The 26852-nt window shown below is 40.5% G+C and overlaps 1 protein-coding gene across 1 annotated transcript in view; it reads left to right on the forward strand.

Annotated features, from left to right (window-relative positions):
• Window positions 1-10517: 10517 nt before the first annotated feature.
• UNC79 (unc-79 homolog, NALCN channel complex subunit) overlaps window positions 10518-26852 on the forward strand; it is a 107693-nt gene continuing 91358 nt past the window's right edge. Inside the window, exons 1-4 of the mRNA XM_030950001.1 lie at window positions 10518-10648; window positions 15956-16076; window positions 21572-21876; window positions 25289-25459. Coding sequence (XP_030805861.1) covers window positions 10627-10648; window positions 15956-16076; window positions 21572-21876; window positions 25289-25459 — 619 coding nt within the window. The 5' untranslated portion in view covers window positions 10518-10626. The remainder of the gene's footprint in view (window positions 10649-15955; window positions 16077-21571; window positions 21877-25288; window positions 25460-26852) is intronic.

The raw sequence follows: 26852 nt of genomic DNA on the forward strand, positions 1-26852 counted from the left end.
CTGTCAAGCAGTCTTCACAGAAGGGAATTCAGCATTCCACAGGCTTGGAGCAATAGAAAGTATCAGAGAGCTGAGAAGTTCCCGGCAGCAGTAGTCACTCGTTAGTCAGGATATCCCAGCTGTGCTCTCTCCTCCCCGGGCTGAAATAAAAATAATGGGCCCTGTAAAACACTGTGGGTCCCGGCTCTTCTGCTTCAGGTCTGCCACTTGGAGCACTCGCTGGATCCACAGCTCCCCACCTGAAGACAAAGTGGGACTGCTGGTGAGTTGCGTTTGAGCCTTCTTTTTTTCTTTTTTTCTCTCTTGCAAGCCTATCTTCTTGGAAGAACTTTCTCTTGCTGTTCTTTTTCATATAGAAAATATTTGTTTTCTTCGTCCCTAGAAGAAGCCAGCTCTGCCCAGGAGCTCCCTCCACTCCTCAAAGAAGTTTGTCTCCTACTTCCTAGAAGGGACATTCATGCCTGAGAGGAAGGGAATGCTGACATAGCATCCTACAGAGACATGTCACAAAATGCATTTCTGTGGGGTGCCTTTTATAGTCTTTGATTGTAGTCCCCAGCACAAGTATTCCAGCAAGTGATTATAGGAGACCAATTCAATTTATTTAACTAAAAGTTAAGCAGCAACTCTCTGCGTTATTGTATCAACTTCTAGTGTTGGTAAATACCCAAAGCTCCTTTATCTGAATAGGGGTAAACTGTGCTACTGTAACTATTAAGCCAACAATACTGTTTCTATAAAGATTAGGTTTATAAAAAGCTCAAGAAATAGGCACAAAATGTACTGAATCTGTAGGAAACTAAGACATTTGCCTAATATCTTTTAATGTGCCTTTTATTGTTTTAAATGTGTCTTGTATAAGCATTTTGATGCATGGAACGGACTAAGATACTTTTCTTTTCAACTGCCATAGATTGCTAGTGCTTTTGGTTCAAACACATAAAATAATCCTCTGTGGATTATTTTTCCTTTAGAGCCTGTCACATCTCTGGAATTATAGATGCAGAAGTTCAATAATACCACATAATTTGCTTGGCAATGGACATCTTAGTTTGGGAGCATTTCAATTTGTTTAGCTTTATTTAACCTTATTTCTTTAATTTAGGATACAATCATTGGATTCTCAGCATTTTCACTGGCAGTTCTTGGACCACCTGGATGGTTTCTGTGCCACCTTTCAGGCTATAAAAAGAAATAGAGAGCATCCCTTCAAAACGAAGATCTAAAGGCTTCAATAAACTGTAATACTCCAAACTTGGACTCTCTTGAAAGTCCTCATTCCCACACTGTCACCCATCCCATGGGCCAGGTCCCAGAAAGCTTTTGCAGGTACTGTAGAACTAGACCCAGATGTTCAGTGGTGAAATGAAACAAAATAGTGGCAGGTCTGCTCTGCCATCTCCTGCTGCCTTGGACCAGTCTGGGTCTGCCATCAGGACCTGTGAGAAGTGGAAGAGCGAGAAGGAGGAGGAGGACTGTAAACATGCACCAGTGTATTGCAAGTTTGGCTGTTGAAAACCACATCTATCATACTGATTGCTGTTTGACCTTGTGTTTTAGACAGGTAGAACATCTGTGTCTAGGAAACACAGGCCTGTGGTAGACCTAGAGGCACCCTATCAAACATGCTTGAGAATCCTGCCCTCCTGTGGGCAAGATTGAAGCACAGTGGTAAATTATATTTGTGTGAATCCCTGAAATACTGGAAAAATCAGCAGGCTGGCTGATCCTCCACCATGGACCAAGCTTTGCAGTGCCTGTGTTCCCATTTGTGTGCCTTTTCTGGCTGCTGCTTTGGCAATTCCCTGGTTGGTGAGGTTCCAAAAATGAGTTTACTCTTTGCCTTTCATCCATGGTTTTGTCATTATTCCGGCATCCTTTCTGCACCAGCACAAACAGGTACCATCAAAAGTTTAAAGTAAATAAATGGGAAAATATACAGAGAAAAAAAATTATAGTCATCTCATGCTAAACCTCTGAGAATTTAGGATGATTTTCTTGAGAGTTTCTCTTTAATCTTTACATGTGTTCTTTTGGTGTGTTCCTCTTCCACCAGGATAAATATTTTTCTGCAGGTCATGATTCTGCAGGTATTTAAATTTATTTTCAGTTTTTAAATTAAGATTTTTGAGAGATTTTCTCATGATTGCTATTTGCAATTACTATGATAAATACTTTGAAGTCTAGACCAAATTTGAGAAAAGTGCAGTAAATAATACTTGTTATGCCATGTTACATGTGTAATAAAAGAATGTTTTCTAATAATTTCAAGTCTGTCTTGCAAGAAAATACAGAATATGAACATTTTGTGATGCTTAAGTGTTAGCAGAACATAATTTAAAATTCCATTAAGTCATTTGTAATATCTAATTTGAAAACAGATTCCTAAAGTGGGGCTGTGAATGTGTGAAAGTGTTGTACTTGCTGTACTTCCAAAGTATTATTTTCAGATAAATGGCTTGAGTTCCCTTCAGCCTTGTAACCATGACTGAAGTTTTCAGATGAGAATGGAAACATTCTTCCTGAGTGTTTAAAGAAAGTTATACTGACTTATATTTTTTTCCAAGAAATGATAGCTTTGTCACTTAGTTGAACAGTCTGATGTGAAAGCCCAGTTGTGTTTGTGGAAAGTTTCCCATAGATTTGAATGAGTGTTGGATATGTGCCTGCATTCCTGGAATCCAGAGAAAAAGCAATGCCAGTAACTGAAAGGCACTTGGACAAGGAGCTTTGCTCCTGCCCACTGTGGGTGCATCCTTTGGAATAATAACGCTATTTTGCAGAATCTTTTGTAAAAATCAGCTTTGAACATTTCAGTGTGTCTGCTTGTCCTGTATCTGCTTTCATCATCCTTCTCTCACCTAGTAATGCTTAAATAAATCAGTAAGATATTACATTTCAGTTGTTGTGCTTGTCCTCTGAAATTATGGCAATGAGTAATAAGATTGCCTGGTTATGATACGTACTTGGGGGATGTGAGTAAAGCACTGACAATTGTGTTGGATGAAATGAGGTAACAGATATACGGGGATGTTTATATTGAAGCAGTGAGAATTTTTAGAAACTACTTACCTGAAGAGCTATTAAAATTTAAGTGTTTTTTGCAAATACTTTTATTTTATTATTTTTAGTCCACTTCAAGCATTTCTTCCTAAAAGTACTAATGAGCCAAAGCTGGTTTTAAGCTGACTATAAGAGGCACAGGTAACACATATATCCCTAAGGGTAAGTGGCTGAAACCTGTTCTTCCATAGGAACACAAGTAGCAGCCATTCCAGGTAAGGCAGAAGATCTTGTATTGAACTAAACTTTGTAACATTTACATGCTTTGTGGTTATGGTTATGTGCTGCAGTGTACAATTAAGCTAAAATACCCATAGTTCTGAGTAAGTGGAAGTGTCTTTCAGCCACTCTGTTGTCTCTTCTTAAGAATGGATGCCCTGGATGAGCTAACACTTAAATTAAGAGACCCAGTAGTGTTCAGCTTATGGTCCATAAACACTCTAGGTCTGCAAAAAGTAGTTGGGAAGTATTATGCAATTGTGAGGAGGCCTGAATTTGCAATAGATAGGACAATATGTAAGGATCTGCAGATGAGAAAAATACATTCCCATGTGAAGTGCAGCAGCTTCCCTACAGGCTGCTTCAGGAGTGTCCCAGTTCTATCAATTTAGCTCACTTTCTGTTTCCACCAAGGTTCCTGTCTCTGATAGTCCAGCCTTTGTTTCATCTTAGGTTACCCCTAGACTCCTGTGTGCAGCAAAGCAATTTGGAGAAGAGACCAGACGGCTCTCTGGCTGCTAGGGAGGCAGCCTTCAAATCAGGAGCAAGGTCAGTCAGCTTTAGTTGTTACTGAGCCAGGGTCTTCAACTGGGTCACAACTTGGCACAGGTGTGGTAAAACACCAAGGACCTCAGCAGTGTTGAGTGTCATATGCTTTCTCTTTCCTTCCTTGTGGAAAGTCTCCTGGCTTCTTTTGCTCTCTGTAACTGTTTTTGCCCAGCAGAGACATCTTACAAATGTTTTTACTTGAGTGTAGAAATACTAAAGCAAAGTAAGTATCTGGTTTTCTTGATCTCTCTGTTCATTTCTTTGCCTTTGGGCCATGATGCTATGATAGGTTTAAGAAGGCAATATTTTGACATTTGTCATTCTGATTCCTAAAGCATTACTACCACTACAATGTGCTTTTATTTTAGCCATGTAGGTAGGCGGTATAGTCAATTCTGCACAAATCTGATATTAAAGATAAGAAAAAAACCCAGCTGTTTGCAGGGGAGATATAATTCAGCCAGAGTGGTGCTAATTTCCACAAACTTGGCATATTAACTGTCACAAAGACTGTGCCTCTTAGAGCAGTATATCCAATCTCTGGTTTTATAATAGTCTTAGTGCATGCTTATCAAATTTGTGCTAATTCTTTATGCAGGTCACCATGTATTTCTCAAACTCCAAATTAAGTATTTTGTTCACTTAAAGGCTAATGACATTACTCTAGAAGAGAAATTGAGGGCATTTGTCAGAGATTTTACAGTGACAGATGCTGACAAATGTAATAATAAAGCAAACATCCACAGACTTAGTTGACGTAATTATCAGAATAAAAGGAAAATTACAGTTCTGTCAGTACAATCAAATAACCACTGTATTTCTTAACAACATTTTGTTTTCTCGAAGTCTTAATTATTCTAAATTGGAGAAAGAAAGAACAAATATCAACATCACAATCTGGCTACTCTGTTGGAAACACAGTACTAGCTAGCAATGAGACACAGAGCCCTTTACTGCTCCATCTCTCACTTTAAAGCAGCCCCAGTCAGTGATGACTGAAATGAATTTGTCACATGCCAGATGGCATAACTGATATGGGTCGGTGGCTTCAGCCGAGCTTCTGGTCACATTATGATCTCTTCTGCCATTACTGCCAACTTGTTCTTTATTCTATTCTAATTCTCTACCCTACCCAAATGTCTATCCTACTCTACACCTTCCTTCTCAGAATAGTTACTTTCCTGCCCTCCCACAGGAGGAAGGTTGGGTTGATATTTTTTTCTGTACATAGTGCTGTGTGATAGTACCAATGAAGGAAGTTTTCCTTGCATTTTTAAGTCTCAGCACAGAGGCTAAATTTGGATATCTTCACCTCAGAAGAAATTATTTCCCTGCACAAGACTACACAAGCTGTCAGTAATGTTGTGTTACTTCTGGGCAGACATGATTTTCTGTGAACAAGAAGAGGTGCTTTCCCTGCTCACTGTCTCTTGGCTCATGCTGGTTGACCCAGGTGTCAGAGCCCTGAGGAACTGCTCCAGGATACCTGCTGTAGCCTATCTGAGTTAAGCCTAACTGTTCAGTTTAATCCCAGATAGACTTTTTCCTCAAGTGATTATATATTTTATAATCATTCATGAGGATTAATTCTTACATAGAGCAAAGATTTAGAGACAAATTTAATTTAATATGATATAACTATTGCTGTGAAATACACTCATCTGAGCCTGAGGGACTCCATCTGCTGTTTGAATCTGACAGGGAGGAGGTTGGTCCCTTTGCAGGAGCTGTTCAGGGGCTCCAGTTCCATACCAAGAGACATTCTTTGGCATTAGTTTAACCTTGTAAGTATTCAGAAAGCACTATGTAGATTGAAAAATGCTGAGAGGCAGAGAAATCTGCCTCCTCCAGCTTTGACTTTTCTTATTGCAATTACCCTTGCCTCCCTGCATGCCACCGCCTTCAATTCAGATAGGCTTGTAGAGATTAAAGGAAAAATTTGAGATGTTTCAAACTTGTCCCAGCTTCTACTGCAGTTTTTAATATTCCTATCACAATGCAGTTATTGGTAATCTCCTGCAAAATTTTTAAAAAAATTGAGGTATTGGCTTAAAAGAAATGAAATTGGATGTTAGCTGGTTTTGTTTTGTGTTTTGATAAGACTTAGGTCCTTGCCTCTCATTCAGGCATTGAAATCCTCATTTGTTTCAAACATTGTTTATATTGCTTTGGAGTCTTTGACTATGTCAGTCAAGGACTAGTTTTTATTTAAAATGCAAATAGAGACCCATGTAATTACATGACTCAGGAAGCTGAGCCTTTAAGGAAAACACCATGAGAATGTTTTGAGTGTTGGTAACAGTGAACATGTCTGGATAGAGATGTGCAGCTATATATCTGTGCAAACTGATACAATGATTTATTTTTATACATGCATCAATTCACTTCAATTTATGAACAGTTTAATACATTTTCTGTAGTGATTCAAGGTAGGAAGGCTTAGGATTTGTATTTTTCAGAAAGGATTACCTTTCTAAAAGTAGATTTGTTAGTGCATGTAGATAAAAAAAAAAGAAACAACACTAGATTTTGTGTCTTTTTGGAGCTGAATACTTGAAAATGTAATTCAAAGTGACAATAGTCACATAAATAGTGACTTCTGCTCTTGATTACTTCTTTTCTCCTTACAGAGAATTGATTTATTCCTGAATTATGTTGTAACTACAATACACACTCTTAGGCAGGCAAAACTTAGTTAAAAGCCAGCACAATTTGCAGAAAAGAAATGCTCCAAATCCCTTCCACACCTTATCTACCTTATCCTGTAAAAGCCACATTTCAAAACAACCAGACATACACAAGTCCATGGGCCATGATAGGATGCACTCACAAGTGCTGAGAGAGCTGGCCAATGACACTGTAAGACTGATTTTTATTATCTTTTAAAAAGGTCAAAGCAACTGAGAAACAGAAGAAAGCAAGAGTCACTCCTATTTTCAAGAAGGACATGCAGGAGTATCTGGGAAATTATAGGTCATTTATCTTCACCTTGATCCATGGGAAGATGATGGAGCAAATAATCCTGTAAAGCACTTCCAAACACATTAAGGACAGGAAGGTTATTTGGAGTAGTCAGTGTGCATTTGCAAAGGGAAAACCGTGCCTGACCGACTTGATAGCCTTCTGCAACAAAATTACTAACTCACTGTAGGAGGAGAAAGCAGAGAAAGTTTATCTTTAGCAAGACTTTCGTCAATGCTTCCCATTACATCAGCAAAGAAAATTAATGAAATATGGACTAGGCAAGTTGACAATGATGTGAATTGAAAAGTGGCCAAACAAACTGCCATGCTCACAGGGTTGTGCTCAGGGGCAAAAAGTCCAGCTGGAAACCAGTGATGCTCTGCAGGGATGAGCCCTGGGCCAGTGCTGGTTTGTGTCTCTGCCCGTGACCCAGATGATGGGACACCCTCTGCAGATGATGCAAAACTGGGAGAAGCAGCAATTGATACACCAGCAGCTGAAGGTTGTGCTGCCACTCAAATGTGTCTTGAGAGCTTGGAGATGTGGGCCAGCATGAGTCTCATGAAGTTCAACAGGTGAAAATCCAAGTCATGCACATCAAGCACCAGTACAGGCTGGGGCTGAGCAGCTGAAAAGCAGCTCTGCAGACAATGACTTGGGGGTCCTGGTAGACACCAAGCTGACTGTGAGACAGCAGTGAGCCTGCCTAGCAAGAAGGCCAACAGGATCCTGGGCTGCAATGGGAAAAGCACAGCCAGCAGGTCAAGGGAGGTGTTTATACTGCTCTACTTAGCACTGGTTAGACCTGACTGGAGTTCTGAGTCTGGTTCTGGACTCACCAGTACAAGAAAGACATGAATATACTAGAGAAAGTTGAGGGGAGGGCTAAGTGATGAGGAGACCGGAGCACCTGTCATATAAAAGGGTGCTGAGAGAACTGAGACTGCTTAGCACCAAAGTCAAAAGGTTTGGTGTGGGCAGTGGGTCTTGTCAGTGTGTACAGATACCTTAGGAGAGGGACTAAGAAGATGGAACCACACTTTTCTCAGTGGAGCTCAGTGACAGGACCACAGGCAATTGGCACAAACTGAAATACAAGAATTTCCACTTAAACAGAAGAAAAAGCTTTCTACTGTGAGGATGGTCAAACCTTTGAACAAGTTGCTTAGAGAAGTTGTGGGGTCAGATATTTGAAACCTGGCTGGACATGGCCCTGAGCAATTTGCTCTAGCTGACCTTGCTTTGAGCAGGGAAGCTGGAATAGGCAAGCTCTCCAGACAGTCTTTCCAACCTCAAAGATTCCATGATTCTGTGAAATTTCTCTTAATGAACCCAGAAAATAGCATTTATTCTTTCAGTTTTCATCAGTTGGTATGTAAATTTTCCACTCCCCATTCATTTAATGTTAAAAATATATTCTTTCATTAATGATTTGTGGGCTTTAAGATGCCTGCAGGTTTTATGCGTTCTCTTAACTGAGTGTGTGCAGAGGCAAAAACCATATAGACATAAACCTTAGCTGCTTAAAATGGTTTCCAGTGGAGCACTGTACCCATTTTGTTAAGCATATTCATGAGGATCTTGCTGAGAAACCATGACTTTGGTTCAGCCCAGAGACTTGAGAAATTAATTCCCAGAGTACCATGTTTCTATAGTTGCTCCTTAATGACATTTGTTCACAATATAAAATGTGAGTCTATACTTGAATTAACAAGCTAGGCAACTATTAAATTGTTTGACTGAACAACCGACTACTTGTATAAGATTTATCTAGGGCTTAGACATTGTTTAGACAATGCAGAAGGACTCATAAGCAAGAAATTGTTTACCATGTACCTGAACTACATGCTGTACTATGTAGGACCTTGTTCAGTAAATGAAGGCATAGCTGCAATTTTCAGACACTTAAACCAAAGAAGAAATTTTAGATGAGAAATGGAATTAATATTTTCTCAGTGTACTCCTGCTTTATCAACCTGAGTGTTTTTAATAAGCTCACCACTCTGGTACATGAGCACTTGGTATAATTTAAAGATACTTTAAAGCTCAGTTCCCCTCAGTGCAGAGAGTTCCCTATTGTAATGAGCAATAAAGCAGTTCAGATTGATTTGTTGCATCAACAGACCGAAATTCAAAGATGAAACCTGTCTTCAATATCTTATTTCAATGAAGTCTGAAAGTCATTTGTCTGTATATTCATCACTTATGCTCCACGTCGTGAGACATAGATTTGGGGGAAGCAGGTTTGTAGCACCACATGACCTCTCTGGTCTAAATAACTCTCTAAGTAACTTTTCTTCACTAAATAACTTCATTAAATAACTCTCTTCACTAAATAAAGCTTCTATTAAAAGAAAAAACTTAAATATTTACTCTCAAATATTTGAATGTAAAAGAGAAAACAGTGGTATAAGTTGGCTTCTCTCTGTCTTTGGGGCTCACAAGCAGCAGGGAGTGTGGAAAGATATATGGCCTCCAGTAAGAGCTCTGTTTGCACCTGTTTAAGTGGTGTTGAAGAATATTGCCCATGCAGTATTTTTAGAAAATTTCTTTCAGGAAAAAAGTGAACCAGTTAAATGCCAGTGAACAGCATCTGCCCCTTCATTGTGGATCATGGCACTGATTGTGCATTGTCCCAAATCAGGGCAGCAGTAATTTGGAGGCACTGCCTTGTATGATGAATAACAAAACATACCTATTTTCCTCCACCTCCACTGCACAATTATCTTTGGCCGCCACAGTCCTACTTACACACCCCAGCATTTTGAGGAGAGTATGTTACAATGGATTTTTTTTGTACGTAAACATCAAGACTCCCATGGCCTGGCTGATGAAATACTGCTGCTTCCACATAGCTTTTTCAGACGTGGGAGGATCTGAAAAACTGGTATGGAAAGTTTCAGAGAAGAAACTCATAGCTCACCGTTAATTTCTGATACCTGGTAAGGTCAAGTGAGGACGGAGAAGCTGACAGGACGCACAGCAGTGAAATAATTTCTCTTGGAGCAAATGAGTTTTATTGTTATTACTGTACTCCCACCACAACTGGACAAAGGTCTTTTCATCCCGCCGTCGTCCTGGAGCAGTCACCATGGCTGGGATCGGGTGATGGAGGGGACACAGTCAGGGCTGAGCGCCGCCCTTGTCTCCTCGGGAAGGGCTTGGCGGTCCCGAGGCGCTCGGCGCACGGCGGGACCAGGTGGGGAGAGCCGGCCCAGAGCCCGCCCGCCTGTCTAGATACAGCTGGAGCCCGGGGGCCGAGGGGAGAACAGGGTCCTGTTCCACGTCAGAGATCACAGGGATCCATAGCACAGCTCCCGGCAGTGCCACCACCGCTGTTGTCGCTCAGCGCAGCTCCCGCGGAGCCGGGCGAGGGCACCGCCAGTCCCTCCGCAGCCCCGGGGGCACCGCCAGCCCCTCCGCAGCCCCCCGGCCACCCTGGCGGCCCCGGGGGCACCGCCGACGCTTAGCAAGGTCTTCCGGCTCGGCAGCTCCCAACTCGACGTTGTGACAAGCTCGGCGGGGCCACAGCCCCGCTAGGGCAGGTGCCCCGGGACCGCCCCGGGGCCAGCCGGTCTCCCTCTCCCCATCGCATCCCGAGTCCCCTGTTTCCCGTCCCGTCTCCCACGCCGTCCCCCCTGAGGATGCTGTTTGCCGCGGCCGCCAGGCGCGCTGCCCCTTTAAGCGCGCTCCCGCCCGGTCCCGCCCGCCCGCCGCTCCCCGGCCCGCAGCCCTGCGGCACCGGCACCGGCACGGGCACGGGCACCGGCAGCTCCATCGCGGCCGGGGGCCGGCGCTCCGCGGCGCCCAGGGGCAGAGCGGGGCGGCAGCATGTCCACCAAGGCGGAGCAGTGTGAGTGGGGCCGGGCGCGCCGGACAGGGGTCTGTCCGAGGGGAGGGAGCGGGGCCGGGGGCGCCGTCCCGCCGATGGCGCTGCCCCGCCCGTCGCCCGCCTGCCCGCCCGCCGCCCCGGCGGGGCAGCGCTGCCCGGGCTCTTCCTGCCGCGGTCTGCGGCGGCCGCCGGCGGGCGGTGCAGGGGGAGGGGGCTGCCGGCGTTCTGGTTCTTTCTGTCGGAGCCGCCGCCGGTGCTGGTGGCCGCAGCCCCCGGAGCTCCTTGCTGTTCGGAGCAGCGGCAGGGGCAGCGCCGGGGAGCCGACGGGGAGATGAGGGATCGGGGGGGACAGTTGGTATTGAGGCCGCCGGCTTCGCCCCCGCCCCTCGGCGGGAGCGGTGCAGCTTGCCCCGTGTGCCGGCGCTGCGCCGTGTCCCGGAGGATGCAGCCACCTGCGAGAGCAGAGGTGACGCACGCCTTGCCGCCCTGCAGGTGGTCTTGCAGTGAGACGGAGCGAGAAGAGTCGTGCTGTCCTTCTTGCCCGGGCCGCTCACCTTTCGAGTGAATGTAGGTTGGGGGTTTGTGTGTTGCCTAGAGGCCGCCTGCTACAGTGCCCGGTCCCAGCGGGATCCCCCAGGTGCTGGCATCCCCTGCCCGCGGCCAGCCTGCCTGTGCCTGGTCACGGCTGCTGTAACCACCATGTTGGTTAGAGCTGATCAGAGCAGGAGCAGATGACATGGTGGTTGATACCTGCGTCTGGGCTGTGGTAGTGCTCCCCATTGTTGTTCCTCATGACACCTGGTGTGTCTGCAAGAGCCCTGATGGGATGCTGAATAGAAAATATTGGGGTACTTGAGGCTGTCACCCATGTCAAAGCTACTTTCTTGCCTGATACGGTGTCATGGTCATGAACAGGCAGTCTGTGACCAGGAGGTTGGATTGATGTTTGTCACGATGACAGGATGTGATTTGACACTTTGCATGCTGAGACTTGCTCTCTTCTTCCTCCAGGTCACTGAGAAGGATCCTTGTGTTTATATATGCCTATGCTGAACCCATCTAACAAAAAGAATACCTGTATTTTTTTCTGTTAGGGTTTACTGCTTATTTATGGTGATGAATGAGCTTGCTTTAAAAATATTATGCAGATGTTAATTTATTGCTGTAAAGATGCAGTTCTAGCCTCATAATTAGAAACACAATATTCTGATTGTGCAGAAGCCTTGAACTGTGCAATGTTTGGATCTGTGCCCTTCTGTTGTTGCTACCTTCCCCACCTTGCACCTGAGTTTTGTAATTGTTTCTTCTTTCCTGTGATACTTATACATTAATTACACTTCTTCACACTGCCATGTGGAAGAATTTATGCTACTTTTTGTCCTAGCACTGGCTCTGGCATTTTCTTCCTTTTCTGTTCTGTCTTCTCTCTTCCTCTGTTCCTAAGGCTTTTGGTCTGCTCTGTTTGAGCTCCTCTTACATATTTTATCCTTGGCTGTTTTTCTTTTCATCCCTTTGTACTTTTCAAGACACTGCATCCAGGCCTGCCGTGTCCCTGTTGCTCTCTATTTCAAGAATTACTTAGGGTCCAGATTTCAGATCTTTCTGCCTTCTAATGTTCCTTTTCATGACACTCCAGGAAGAGTATTTGGTTAATGGACATATCCTGTGCATTCTAACCTGCTGAATGTATTTTTTTTACCAAGGCTGCTTCCCTGACTAGTTCTTATGGCATTACCAAATGTCTTTGTCTCTACATAACTTCAAGATTCCCTCACCAGCAGTTTTTGAGTAATGGACTCTGACAAGGATGTGTTGGTGTGCATACATCACTACCAGTCAAACTTTCAAACCCCAGCTGTCGCTGTTGTTGCTTCTGCCCTCAGTGAGTGACAGGCAAGAACCAGAATGTCTTGGGAAGGACTCAAGTTCCGAGTCATAATGAATCTCAGTTTACCAAGAACATCAGTGAAACACTGCAACTGAGGAATCACTGGTTGGAACAGAAGATGTGCTGGTCTAAACATGAATCCCACAGCTCTTGAGCAGGTTCTATGAACAACAGGTAAAATGGTGTCAGTCTGGAGGTTGGCTGGAGAAGCTGCTCTTTTTTGTGACCACACACATCTTGCATTGCATACCAGATATATCAACTGTGAGTTTGATCATTTGACTCTTTGAGCATGCCTAAGGTGTTCTGCTGTAGTCAAAGAAAATGAATTCTTTATCACCTTAAAAAGCAGTAATTGGTGTTTAGTTGTGGTAAGTAATGTGCTGGGAATGCCTGCTGCCTGCTCTGTTCCCTTCCAGGACAGTGGAGAAACCAAGGCCATCTTTGAGGACTCCTGATGGTTTCACTCTTGGTTCAGTTCAGCCAATGCTGACACAGGGGCTGAGGAGTTTAGTGAAGTCTGTGTAGATGCTGGAGAGAAACCTATTTGTGTGTTGTGATGACCCTATGAGAGTGCCCAAGTGCTTCCACAGGGTGACACCACTTTTTGAAGTGTGTCTCTGGGTACTCAGAAACTCGGAAAGTTGAGTCATTCACACACTTGCTGTAACTTGGAAGCTGGCAAAGTTTTTGCCCTAGGGCTTTCCTTTAGAAGTTTCTTTGTGTTCTGGGAGGCTGTGCTGAAATGGACAGAGTTTTGGGAAACAGAACTGGGAAGTGAGGCTGAAACCTTTAGCCTAAAGCTAATGTTTATATTTAGGCTTTATAAATAAGTTTTCTCTTTTGATATTTGGCCTGATACAATTGCACAACAATGCCAATCAATAAAAATGAATGGATTTCCATCTTTATTTAAAAAAAAAAGCTGTTCTAAGTGATTCTAGATAGCCTATGCCCTTTATTGAAAGTTAGTAACTGTAGGGAGGCACACAGCTCTCTGAAATACATCTAGATCTGAATTCTGTAATAATCTTTGGCATTTTGTTAGTCCATTTAATTTACAGATATCTGACAGCAAACCAAGGCAGCCACAGTAATCTGTGCACCTTGCTGTGCATTGTTCTTAGCTGGGCACTGCCTTGCACAGTCTATGTCCTTTACAAACATGCTTGGTTTCGTACTTTTTTTCCCCCAACCAGAGAAAGTAACATCACAAAATAAGTTTATGAAGTCATTGCTTTCTTAAGCTAGAAACTAAGCTAGATTAGTTTTATGACAGTTAAAATAAATGTCTACCTTTTAAATAATCTGATGAGACGGCCTGCAAATCTGGGACTAAAACTGAGATTAGTGGGCAGAAAGAATAAGGTGTGAGATGAGAAGGGGAAAACAGCCTTGGACTGCTCAAGTGACCCTCTGTAATGTGGAGTGAAACACATCCTGCCCAGATGTTCCCAGCCCAGTGGTTTGGGGGCTGTGCAGGAAGCAGTTGTGGCTGCTGTCACAGAGGATAAGCTCCTGCAGAGCGCAGGTCGTGTGCCACAGGCCTACGTGGTGGCAATCTGAGTCCGTGTGACAAAATTCAGTTTTCAGTTGATTGAGGGAGAGGGGAAAAAGTCATGATTGTTTTTAGTTATTCATTAATTGTGAAGTAAAAGACTTAAAGATGAGGAAATATAATCAAAGATGCTTATGCAGTTTTAGTGTGTTGCTTTTGCATGTGCATTATGACAGTGTCTGGTTGCATTTTTGCTTGCTGGTTTCACATAGATGCCAGCCCTTCCATCACATGATGGGCTTTCTCCTTGTGATGAAGCCAGGTTAATATAATGAGGGAGACTTTTGTCTGTAGAAGCTTCACTTGCTGCAGGAACTGGGGAATGCCCTCCTTACAGCAGGAAATGAGTTAAAGAATGACCTTGGTTGGGTGCTGCAAGATTGGATTTCTTGTCATGCATTCAAGAAAACAGTTTTCTTCATTTGATGATTATTTGAGCGTTCCTCATTTTATAGATAATTGACTTGAAATTGTCAAACCTCATTTGTTGTGTGGCTGACCATTCAAGGAATCTTTTGTTTTCTGGATGTGAAAGTCCAGTGTGTACTGTTACCTATACTGGCAAAAGGGCTCTCAGTATCTCAAGCTGAGCCTCCAACAATATTTGCAGACACTTTGCTTTTGGTGCCTGTCCATCAGTCTTTTTCTGCAATATGGATACAATGCCACCCATTCTCATTCAACTTGCCAGTGGCACAGAAAAAAGATCAGAAATTCATGAACTGTTCAGCTATCTCAACAGTGAGAGGCATAGCAATGTCTCCCAGGTAGCTACTACCTTTCTGTTCAGTGGAGGATTTAATGGTATTCGTTCCTTAAAAAATGCCATTTGACCATGAGAATAAAACCAAGTATTGACTAATTGCTTGTTTAGGAAGCATGATTTATCTTCCACGCTGAAGGAGCCCTGTAGGGGAGCAAGGTGTATCTTGGTCAAGAGAAAGGCTGTTATAATCCATATGCTTAAGGGCTGAAAGAATTCAGAAGCACCTCCCCTTTTAGCTGCCTTTTCCACTCTTGGTGCACTTTTAACACGCTGAAGGGTTCCCAGGAAGCTGTGCTTTCATGAGGCTGTGTCTGCAGTGCAGCACAGCTGAGCAGCCCTCTGCCCCATGCAGCCAATGCACTCTCTCTCAGCAGAGCTGGTTCATCTGAGTGGAGCAGGAAGAGTTGTGTGTGTGTAGGTGTCTCTACATGAGACTGCTTGTGCTGTATAGGCAATGTAAGGCAGTGCAGCTGGGGGGGGGGGTATCACTTTTTTTCCCAAACCTGAACAAGGATTCCTATTAGAAAATAAACCCACTGTTACTTGTAATACAACAAAAAATGGTTTTGGTGGAGGTGAACACCTGCTACTGCTCTTTGAAATCCCCTTATCTGCTTGATCACATTTGCTAAGACAAATCAACAGCAGAAACTTCACTCTTTTCATATCTTTAGTTCATTGCATAAAGTAAATATATGGCCCACAGTAAATCACATAAGGTCTTTCTGTCTTAGCTTATATCTCTGCTTTGGCTGTAGAAATACTTATCTGTCTCACATGAACCTCCTGTGATCCAATGACTCATTCATTATAAATGACTCTTGAGATGCTTGGAGACATGGAAGAAGTGCAGAGTGGCAATATATATTTTTTAATTTGCTAACAGTAAGTTTGCCTAATACAGATGCAGAAATTCACTTCCATGTGTTCTCCCTGGCAGTCTTTTACGATTTATTCAGTCAGAACAGAAGGAACAGAGAGATTTTTCTGTTTTTTGAGTTTAACACTTAAATAAAAAAAAAAAAAAGAAAATATAAGAAACAGACACGACTCTGTCAAAGTCTGCAGAAAGCCTAAATGAAAGTTTTTGTGTTTGTCTTTTTGTCTTTTATGTAGTTGCTTCCAAAATCCGTTACCTTCAAGAATACCACAACCGGGTTCTCCACAACATTTACCCTGTGCCCTCTGGAACTGACATTGCAAATACTCTGAAATACTTTTCTCAGACGTTATTGAGGTAAGTTTTGACTAATGCTCTTGAAGAAAAAGAGCTAAAGAATTGTAGGGATTATCAATTGGCTTTGAATTTGTTGCCAGATTTATTGGGTCAATGGTCAGCCAAAAAGAGTCAGAGCATAATTTAAGAAAAACATGGTATGAACGAATCTCTTCAGTGGCTGTTGCCCAATTTGCCCAGTTAAGCCCCCTTACTGAGTGGCTGATTCTAGAATAAACTTGGTTGATTATGCATTTGCTTGGTCCTAAGACTTAGCTGAACGCACAAACATGCTGAACTTGTGAAGAAAGGAGTTTGTGACCTGTAGAGTTTTAGATGTGTATGATCATGGCCTCCTTGACAGTCCTGGTGCCTCAGAATCCCAGAATGGAGCCAGAGGAGTAAGCAGAACTGGCTTCTCACTGTGTTCAGCTCTTCTGGGTTCTGGTTCAGTCTCTTAGAACAGCAGGAGCAGACACAAAGTTTGTGTACAGATCTGGATTTGGATGGTAACAACACATCAGGATTGTTCTGATCCAACATTTTTGATGTAGTCTAATGTTTAGTAATAATATATAGTGCTAAATACCACATGAATAGAGAATACATTATGAATAGGAAATACTATTCTTGTCTTCCAAAAAAAATAGGAAAAAAATGTGAGACTTTATTACGAATAATGTAAATTCTGCAGTGCTGCCTAGTGGATTTGTATTTCCAATTTGTTTTTAAAATGGCTGTTGAGCATGAATAGGGGATTTTTATCTGCTGGTTTTGGCTGGCACTAGTTTTCACATCCAGAAAAATGCAGTTCAAATTACATTTCTATGCATATCTTCCTGATTTATACCTGGAAAGATTGTCCCTGCTGCCAAAGGGTAGTTTGGAAATAAAGCTAATTACCTTATTTGAGGAGGAAACATTAACAAAATGTAATTTACCCATATATTTGTACATATACTCCTATGATGTATACAAATTGAGAAGCAAGAATTTAAACTTGAGAGAATAAGAACAGTTCATTCTAACATTCAAAGAGCCTAGGATACATCAAAATTTTCTTGACCCTGTTTAAAAGGATAGACAGAAGTAACTTTTAGTAGAACGTTTGTTCACAGCAAACTTGAAACCTCCTGTTTACTTTTGAAAATTTCAAGAGCAAAACTGTTTGTTTCCTTTCTCATTTAGACTGTTGAGGAAACTTACAGCACCCAGTAGGACTTTTTGTTTGAAGGTTAATAAATTAAATTTTGTCCCATTGAGCAGTGGGAAAAAACGTTCAAAGAGTCACAAAAGATACTTCTAAAATGTGTCTCTGTTCCCACATCAGGCTGTTATGATGGACTATTTGTACAACACACACTTAAATTGCATTTAAGTAAGATTATTTATGACAAGACAGCTTTTGCTTAAATACTTTGAGCCTTTAAGCTGTTAAAGCTAGAAAGTTGGACTTGATTCTGAATGTTGTCTCTTTTAGCTGTAACTACCAAGTGCTATAATGGGATATGTTTCTTTTTTGTCAGAAGTTCATTGGGTCAGGATAGATTTAGAATGTTCTGCTTAAAGAAAGCATCTTTCTACCACTCTGTGATCTTCTTGTATAATGTGCAGCTGACCTGTCCTGTTGATAAATTCTTCACACTCCTGGAGCAGTGATGTTCCTGGGCTAAGTGAAAAGGCTTTGTACTTAGCAACTATGAGAGCAGATCAGAAATCAGGGCAGCAATTGCACAATTGAGCAACTTCACTTGTTTTATTTCATATTCAAAATGGGACTGAACCAAAATCCTTTTGTTGGTAATGCTGAACCCCATGGGGCAGAAAAGTGATACTCATGTCTGATACACAAATGGCTTTGTCCTTCATGATCTGGGATCTGATTAGCCCCAGAACTAAAAGGGTATGAGAAATTAATGTCAGGGCTTGGATCTAAATTTAAGTGGTCTGGGTTCTGATACTCAGGCAAGGTCAAATTCACATTCTAAACCCCTGTAACTGGGGAGTTTGAACTGTGGGTCAAGGGCTGAGTGCTATGGTTGAACCAGTGTAAGTTTATACACTTGCTGATACTAAGAAAGAAGATGGATAAAAAAGCCAAACAACACACCCTGTATTTAGTGTGGCAGATGGAAAGAAGGAAACTCCCACCCACTGTGTGCAGATCTCTGGAAGATTTACCCTAAAACTAAACAGACTGGTTAAAAACCTTTCTGAAGAGCGTGTTCAAAAATTTATTTGAATATTTTGCATGCTGAGTCTCTTTTTTGCCTCCTACACTGAGACTCCATTGTACAAGGTTTAACATCAGTAATAGAAGTACATGGTGGAGAATAATCTTTCTGGCTTAACACAGAGCATGTGCAATGAATCTGTGCTGTTAGGGACAAACAATTCTTGGTGAACATGTATAGTCACAGAAATAATGAAGGAATAGTCAGAGAAATTCCACATAATGATTGGGTTTTACAGAAGCACTTTTACCTTTCCATGTTATGGACACGCTGACTGTGTTCTTTTCAGTGGGATGTGCCCACTGTTTTGAATCACATTCATGTGTGGTGTCATTTTGCTGGTTAAAGATGGATTGCACAAGAGATTAATTTGCTCCTTTGCTCTGTATGCAACCTCCATAAATTACAACCTCAGGGGTGGGGGGAACAGATGTGGAATGACTGAAAAAAATTCCTTATTTCTATAACAAACATCACATAAAATCACCATACACAATGCATAGCACATTGATTCATTTAATTCTTCTTTAGTTTTCTCTTTGGGAAAAGCATTTCTTTACATTACAGCATGAATTTGTTTCATGCCCTACTCATTTTCAGTGATTTCTCCCTCATTTGAGGAATGATCTAAGGCTTAATAAACATCCTGCAGAAAAGCTTGTTCTTTCACATTTTCCTGAAGAAAATTCTCCATATGTATTTCTAAGTAAAATACTTTGTGTGAGGCATAGTTATAAATGCCATGGTGGCTAATTCATGGTCAAGCTTGTTTTGCTGCCTTGGTGAGATGTAATTCGCTTGTAGGCATTTTAGGAAACCTGCCCAAGAGGGCAGTAATTGTGGGATAGATTTGCAGCAAAGATATACACATCCTGAAACAAGACTTTGTAGCTTTGCCCCTTATTGCAGAGCAAGTTCAGTGTGGAGTAAGTTCAGTATGGAGTTATGATTTGCAGACACTCCAAATTCTCGGTATTTGATTTGAATTGAACCAGAAGCAAATTACAGTTGTATCTTGGTCCTAAGGGACCTCCTAGATTTTCAATTTTGGCTCCTCTGTTTATTGCCTTTTAAAAATACAGGTCAGACAAGAGCCTGGACATAAAATTTTGGGGTTTTTAAAATTTGTTTTTAAATAAATTTGGTGTGGTTCCATCTGGAATTTAGATCTAGTGTTATTACTGTTAAACTAAAGGATGCCCTGATCAAGACAAAAATAAGTGTGCTTTGGCATCTAATCCAGAGATGGGCCTGTAGCTGAGTGTAAAAAGAAAGGATTAATGTCCTTTCTGGAAATAAGTGCACATGGAGTGATGTTTTGGCAAGTAAAGAGATGGGTAATTGGTATTATCTGTTGGTAGACAAGAAAGGAATATAGTGCAGTACCTTCATATTTCTAAACATAAGCTATAAAATATGGCAAATGAACATCAAGCAAATTAGAAGGAATCAGCACTCTGATAATTCATTTTTAAAGTCATACTAGATCTTAGGTGGTGTTCTGATAAAAGCATGACAGTGATCATGTTTCTCTTACTGGACATTGGGTAACAGAAACCAAAATCATCTGCCAAAAATGTGAGGCACGATTAAAAAAAAGAAAAGAAAAGTAATTTTATAAGACAGACTATGTCTGTCATCTCTGACTGCAAGGGTGATGTAATAGCAGCCAAGTAGCCATGTGATAGTAGCCACTTGGCAAATAATTGTTTTTGTAAAAGTGTTTTTTATATATGGCAAATGAATGACATCTTCTCTTAGAAGCACCTTAGCAAGAGTTTGGCTTACTTGTGTAAATTGCTGAATTAACTGGGGGTGTAAGATATGCTGAGGTGATTATATGGTAGGGGTTTCTGTACTGTTATAGAGAAGAGAGGTTTCCAGAAGTGCTCTCTCTTGATATAATTCTGCTCTACGTGAGTCAGTGGAAATCTTAGTGCTACTGGCTTGTCTTTTATAAGTTTAACACTGACTGTGGGAACAGAGTTAAACCAACAGCAGCTGCTTTTGGAAATCCCAATGACTGAGAGGTGCAAAAAGGTGCTTTAAAAAGGAAAAAAAAAGCATTGTGTGTTGTTTAATATATTTAAAAGGTGTATTATATTTTATAGGCACATATGGAGATTATGAACTAACACTATAATTGCTTGATAACTAAAATATAACACTGCTTAAGTGAGAATTTATTTCTATTTAAAATAGTGGGGTTTATTTTTTAAATAAATTAGATTACCATGTTTACAACCATGTTTGCAACATTTTAAAAACTACATAACAAGCTGGTTGACGTATAGCCTCTCTTTTGATTCCCACTAAATTATTTTTATTTTTTGAAATTATCTCTCCTTTAGTTTATAGTGAGTTATGTTGAATAATAACGTAAGTAACAGCAGGAGTGTATGGTAACATACTGTCTGATCTGCAGTTACATAATTGGTCTTGCTTGCTTAGCCCTTAGATTTTTGAAGGTAACTATTTACCCAAGGAGTGTTTGTATTCATAAAGCAAATTGTTTCCTCCCTAAACATGGGCAAAATTAAAAACACACATAAACAACCATTATCATTAGCTCACAAACATATGCTAAGACCATCTACTATATATTATTTTATGACTTTTCCAAATGTAGTTTAGTTAACATTTTAGAAATATTATATTATTTCTAAATCCATGTGCCTGTTTAAACTTCATTATCTCAAATGATACTGAGTGAGTGGTCATGAAACAGTATCATAAAATACATACGGACATTATTTTAATGCAATAAACATGTGATTTTTAAGACTATCTTAACAAACACACATGTTTATTCTTTGCTAAAACATGTTTCTGCAAGTGCCACACCTATATTTTGCATGTTTTCAGTCAGTTGGCTCAAAAGATTATAGGGGGGAAAAAATAAATCTCTCAAAATCCTCAGAATCTCAGAGCAAAATACCAGCCTATTTTGACACAGCTAAACACTTCTGATTCTTAGAATTTTTCTTAACTGTGAAACATGGGTAGGGCACTGAAACATGCATTTTTATATTTTTGCTCCTTATGAACCAGATAACACATGAGATGCAATGAAATTTTCCTAGATGTCAATTTTTAATTCTCTTATCTTGAAGCATGGAAGTAAATGGTTGCTAGATTTGTAGACATGCTGGTTTTGGTAGTGATTGCATCTTATGTGGGATGTATCTGGTCTTTTATTATTTGTTTTATAGTGTCATTTCAATGTAATGTGCTGTTCTTTGTGTCTTTGTTGTCTCTTTTTTTTCTTTGTCCCCCCAACAGCATTTTGTCCCGCACAGGGAAGAAGGAGAATCAAGATGCCTCCAATTTGACAGTGCCCATGACCATGTGTCTTTTTCCTGTGCCATTCCCACTCACCCCATCTCTAAGACCACAGGTCAGTTCCATCAACCCTACTGTTACTCGCTCCCTCCTTTACAGCGTCCTGCGAGATGCTCCATCTGAACGTGGCCAGCAAAGTCGTGATGCTCAGTTATCAGACTACCCATCTTTGGACTATCAAGGACTTTACGTGACACTGGTGACACTACTGGATCTAGTTCCCTTGCTACAACATGGGCAACATGGTAAGCAGGCCCTTGAATGATCCCAGTGCTGTGAATCCATGAGTGGTGATATATCCAGTAGAAGAGATGGGCCTAAACTGACCTGGATCTGGATTTCAAATCTCCTGGGATGCATTTATATCCAAGTGTTCTGTTTGACTTTCTCAAATAAAGGATGTTTTTTTGCTAAATGTGGATTTGGGTTTGAATTCTGAGGTTGTCTGATTTTTAGTGATGTGCTGGTGGTATGTAACTAAAATACAATTGTATGTAACAAAAATTACACAGATGGGTGTAAAAATACCCAGATTTTTAACTTGAATCTGCTGTGATAACTTCAGTCTGTCTTTTTGGGGTGGGTCTCTTAAAAATGCACAAAGAGCTTGCAAATGTGTATCTGGCCTATAAGAAATGCACAGATTGAGTGTTCTGGTGAAGGTCCATCTCTACACAGAATATAGTATATATCTATTTGAAGAAAAAACTACAGTAATTGTGCTTTGAGATGGCTAAAAATACTCCTGGGTAAAATAGACAGCAGCATCTCTGTCTGACTAAGAGAAAAACAATATTGTCTTATCTTTTAAATGAGCTACAAGTGTTTTTGTGACTCTGTTGTATTTGTATTGTTTTCCTCAAGTTCTGCTCTGCATCTGTCTGGCTTGTTAATCTGTTAGCCTTTCCCTACTGGGATTCAGTAGCCCAGTATTCTCCCTATGTATTAGCCAATATTAATTTCCACTGGGGTATCATGATGTATTACTTGCATTGTTCACTATGGGAAGATGGGTGTCTCTCTGATAATGCTGCTGAAATTCTTCAGGAGGAAAGTTGTTTCTGTTAAGGGCTGAATTCCCTTTGAGCCAGCAGCAATATGTTTGAATCCAAGACTGCTGTGCTAGGAAATGGTATGATGCCCCAGCAGCAGGGCCTATAGCATGATACAGACTGGTTGACTTAACTTAAATTCTTAGAAATGGTGGAGTTAATTATCAAAATATCTTTTCCTAAATAGATAACATGGCGATGATTAACAATCAGTGGAGACCTGTAAAGAACAAATAACATTGGGCATTTTTTTTTTTATGGCAACACAGTGGCTCACCTTAAGTGGTTTTCCTGTTCCTAGTCACATTTTTTTTGCTGTGTCATTTTACATCTTAATAGGCAATCCTGGGATATGATCCCCACTTGAGTAAGGAAAACACTGTAGGAGTAATTACCAGTGGCTTGGCAGCTGGAAGGGTATAACAGTGGGAAATCTTACAGTACTCTGTGCTGGGTCTAGTGTTACTAAATATTTTAATTTTTACTAGATATTTTTATTTTAAATTTTTTTACTTAGCTGATAGAATTTGGATTTACAAGTGTTATCAAGATGGTTGCTAGCATGTGCTTCGTGTGAGAGATACTGATTCAAGTAATTGTGGCAAGTTGCATTCTGTTTTGAAGTGTCTCCACAGGAGAAATGTAAAATACTCTGCTTAAGAGAGAAGTTAAAGGAAATAGAGGCAATACCAGCTTGGAAGCTGTACTGCAGAGAGCTCTAGGTGTTAACAGTAGATCAGAGAAGACCATAAGTCACTAACATAGAAATATTCTAGCAATGTGTAAACATTTTTTTATGTATGAGGCACCCAAAGGATTATGTTTATTATTCTAACAGCCCTAGTAAAGCCTCAGCTGGAGTAAAATTTTCAGATTTGTCCATCTAGCTTCAAGAAAAACATGTACTATTTGTGAAGAGTCCAGGAAAAAAAAAACGAGTGATTTGAGGTCTAGGAAATGTGAGCAGTAGAGAAAACCAGAAAAAATTTGGTTTATCTAGCTTAGAGAAAAATGGAAGGGAGATGTGATTATTGTATGAAAATACGTAAAGGTTGCTGTGAGGAGAAATAAACGAAACCAATCTATTTGTGGTTATAGTTGATCAGGATAAGAAGTTACACACTTAAATAGCAGCAATGGATTTTTTTTTTAATGAAAAAATTTTTATATGATAAGGATGATTAAGCATTAGGATGAATTGACAGGAGAAGGAGTGAACTGTCTTGCAGGTTTTTGAGAACATTTTAGATAAATATGTGCCAGGAATAATTTGGTTGACTCATGCCTGGGGCAAGGGGAACTGGCTTGCTGTTTTGTATGATTTTGTGTGCGGAGAATCAAATTTTGCAGTACAACTTGTTTATTTCTTCCTCAGCTTAGTAATTGATTAAAAGAAATACATATTTTTTTATCAGAACAATCCATGTTGTTTGGGTAAGTACAGCTGCTGTGCAAGGCAATCCTGAGCTCTGGCCTGATCAGGTTGTAAAAACGTGTATTTAACTGGTGGATATGTTGTGCAGGAGGAGCACTCTGTGGCATTGAGGGTCTCATTAGACTCTTGCATAGAAGGCTGGCCAGAACCCCTGAAATGGGCTGCCACTTTTAATTTTTGCTTTGACCCAAGATGTTTACAGCTACAGATCTCTCTGTGCTTCACAGAGACACTTTGGAGTCACACCAGTTGTACAGGTGAGACTGAAAGCCTATGTGATGTACTTAGGGCTAGGGAATAATTAACCAATTAATTAACAATGCAGGAGAAAGGCCTTCTGATGTCTTTGGATCATCATGCAGGTTCATTATCGGGCTTCACTGAGTGCTGTAACCTTTGTCAGAGGGTTATGGGCACCAGCTCACTTTCTCATTTGGGAGAGAGTATAAAGATTATTCCACAGTGCCCAGATACACAATAAACTGTGCCTTCCCTTTGCATCTTAAAATATTGCAGTTATTAAGTATCCTTTCCAAAGAGCTACAGTATGATTTATTAGAATAAGTATAGAAAATCTTGATAAATATTCCTATCCTTTTAAGCTCTGGCCACTTTTAGCCTCAGTGGTTTCCCTGGAAATCAAAATCTGTAGTTTAATCATGTGTGGTTTGAAAAATACAATGACACTTCCTGTAGTCAATGTATGTGAGGTATTTTGCAGAACTCTTGAGGGTAATTAAGATAAAGTTCTTATTTTATTATGACTGATAAAGACTAGAATGGTTTTTGCAAAATCTGGCCTTCAAAACAATGTGCATTTCAGATTCTGATTCTAATTACATCTCTGCCTTAATTCAAGCCATTTTTACATTAATCACCATATTATTAATATCAACACTGATTTTAACTGAGTGTTTTATAGGCTGTAGCTTTCATATTCCCTTCAGACTCTTTGGAGTAGTGTTCAACAGCTGTTTCCCTCTGTTTAGGAGGGACTTAAAAATTGAGGGTGAACTCACTTGTCTACAGTGATTATCTTTCCAAATTACTTTGAGAGGAAAGCTGGAATTAAAATATAATTAATTATTTTAGTTTTGTACATAGAAAGTACATAGTCATAATTACATTTTCATTGTAATGATTCTGTATTTCTTTCATTTTATTCAACAGATCTTGGCCAATCAATTTTTTACACTACTACATGCTTACTTCCTTTTCTCAGTGATGATATTTTGAGTACTTTACCCTATACAATGATTTCAACATTAGCTACCTTTCCTCCATTTCTGCACAAGGATATTATAGAGTATCTCAGCACATCTTTTCTGCCTATGGCTATATGTAAGTAAAACTCATTCTAGTATTGTTCTCTCTTGGCACATAACAGTATCAGACTGTACGAGTCAAAATTCGATCTGTCATAGAATTGTAATGGAACATCAGTCTCCTTACATACATAATTTCATGTGACTATTTTCAAAGGGAAATAGCTCTATAATTTTTATTTATTTATTGCACTGTGTTTTGGTGTGAGTTCTTCCTTCCTTTAAAGTGTGATGTTTATTTAAGAAATCACTGTTTTCAGACTCATAGAACTTTCAGTGCCAGCAGTGGGAGTTGTGAATACAGAATCAATGGGCAAACTGCTCCTGAAATAATAGATGCAATAGCAACATGTATAATTTTTGCATCTGGACTATATCTGGATGTACGAGTATGATTTTTCTCAATGTGATGATGATGTGGTGAATTTCTGGTTTTCTCCCTCTCTGTCTTCTTGTCACTTTCTAAGTTCTATACTAAATGACTGTGCCTGCAATGTCTCCTATGCATAGCAGTTAGGACTGAATCTGACGGTCCCTGCCTTTTTTCCTCCTCTTTGTTTTTACTTCCCCTCTGTGAAGATGTCGCGTGATTACTTAACATCATATTCCCTGCTCAGTGTGGATCTTGAGGCGTGTTATGAAGGCTTATCCATGTACCTGACAAAAAGCTTGATAGGACTTCAGCAGTAATGAGAAATGTAACCATTTTCTGCAGAGAGAGTCATTAGGGTCAATATTAGGTCAGTTTTAACCAACAGGTCTTTTACTGTGTGTGACCAAACGCTGGAACAGTTTTCCAGAGCAGTTGCAGATTCTCCATCCTAGCAGATGCTCAAAACACAATTTGCCCTGGATATCTGCTCTAGTTGGCTTTGAGCAGAGGGATTGGCCAAGATGGTCTCCAGAGGTCCCTTTTAACATCAACCATTCTGTGATTTTGTGAGAATGTCTCTTCCTTACCTCTATATTCCTGATCTTTGTGGAAAAACATGAACAACTTTTGTACAGAGATCAAGAGTAATGTCATTTAAGCATGCAGAAGATGCTGAAATATAGTCCAGTATTTTGAGATTAATATTTAATACAAATTTATCATGTGTATTTTCTGACCAGTCAATGATCTTGGAAGAGTCCCTAACTCTCCTGGACCTCCATTTTCTCATGTAAAATATTCATTTTTAGTACATCCTAATGAGGTTTTCTCTATTAACTTTGACACGATTAATGACAGTGTGCAAATCAAAAATGCTAAGATATAGTTCATATGAATGTGCAATAGGTCCTCTTTGTGTTGAGAACAGAATTTTGCATTAAACAACTCCTTTTCCTACTGCTGTAACCTGTTAAAGAACAGCTGAAGGTGGTGACTTATCCTGTCTGTCCTCAGATCTGTAGAACCTCAGAGTAAC

Source organism: Camarhynchus parvulus, chromosome 5 (assembly GCF_901933205.1).
Source record: "Camarhynchus parvulus chromosome 5, STF_HiC, whole genome shotgun sequence".
Classification (NCBI taxonomy): Eukaryota; Metazoa; Chordata; class Aves; order Passeriformes; family Thraupidae; genus Camarhynchus; species Camarhynchus parvulus.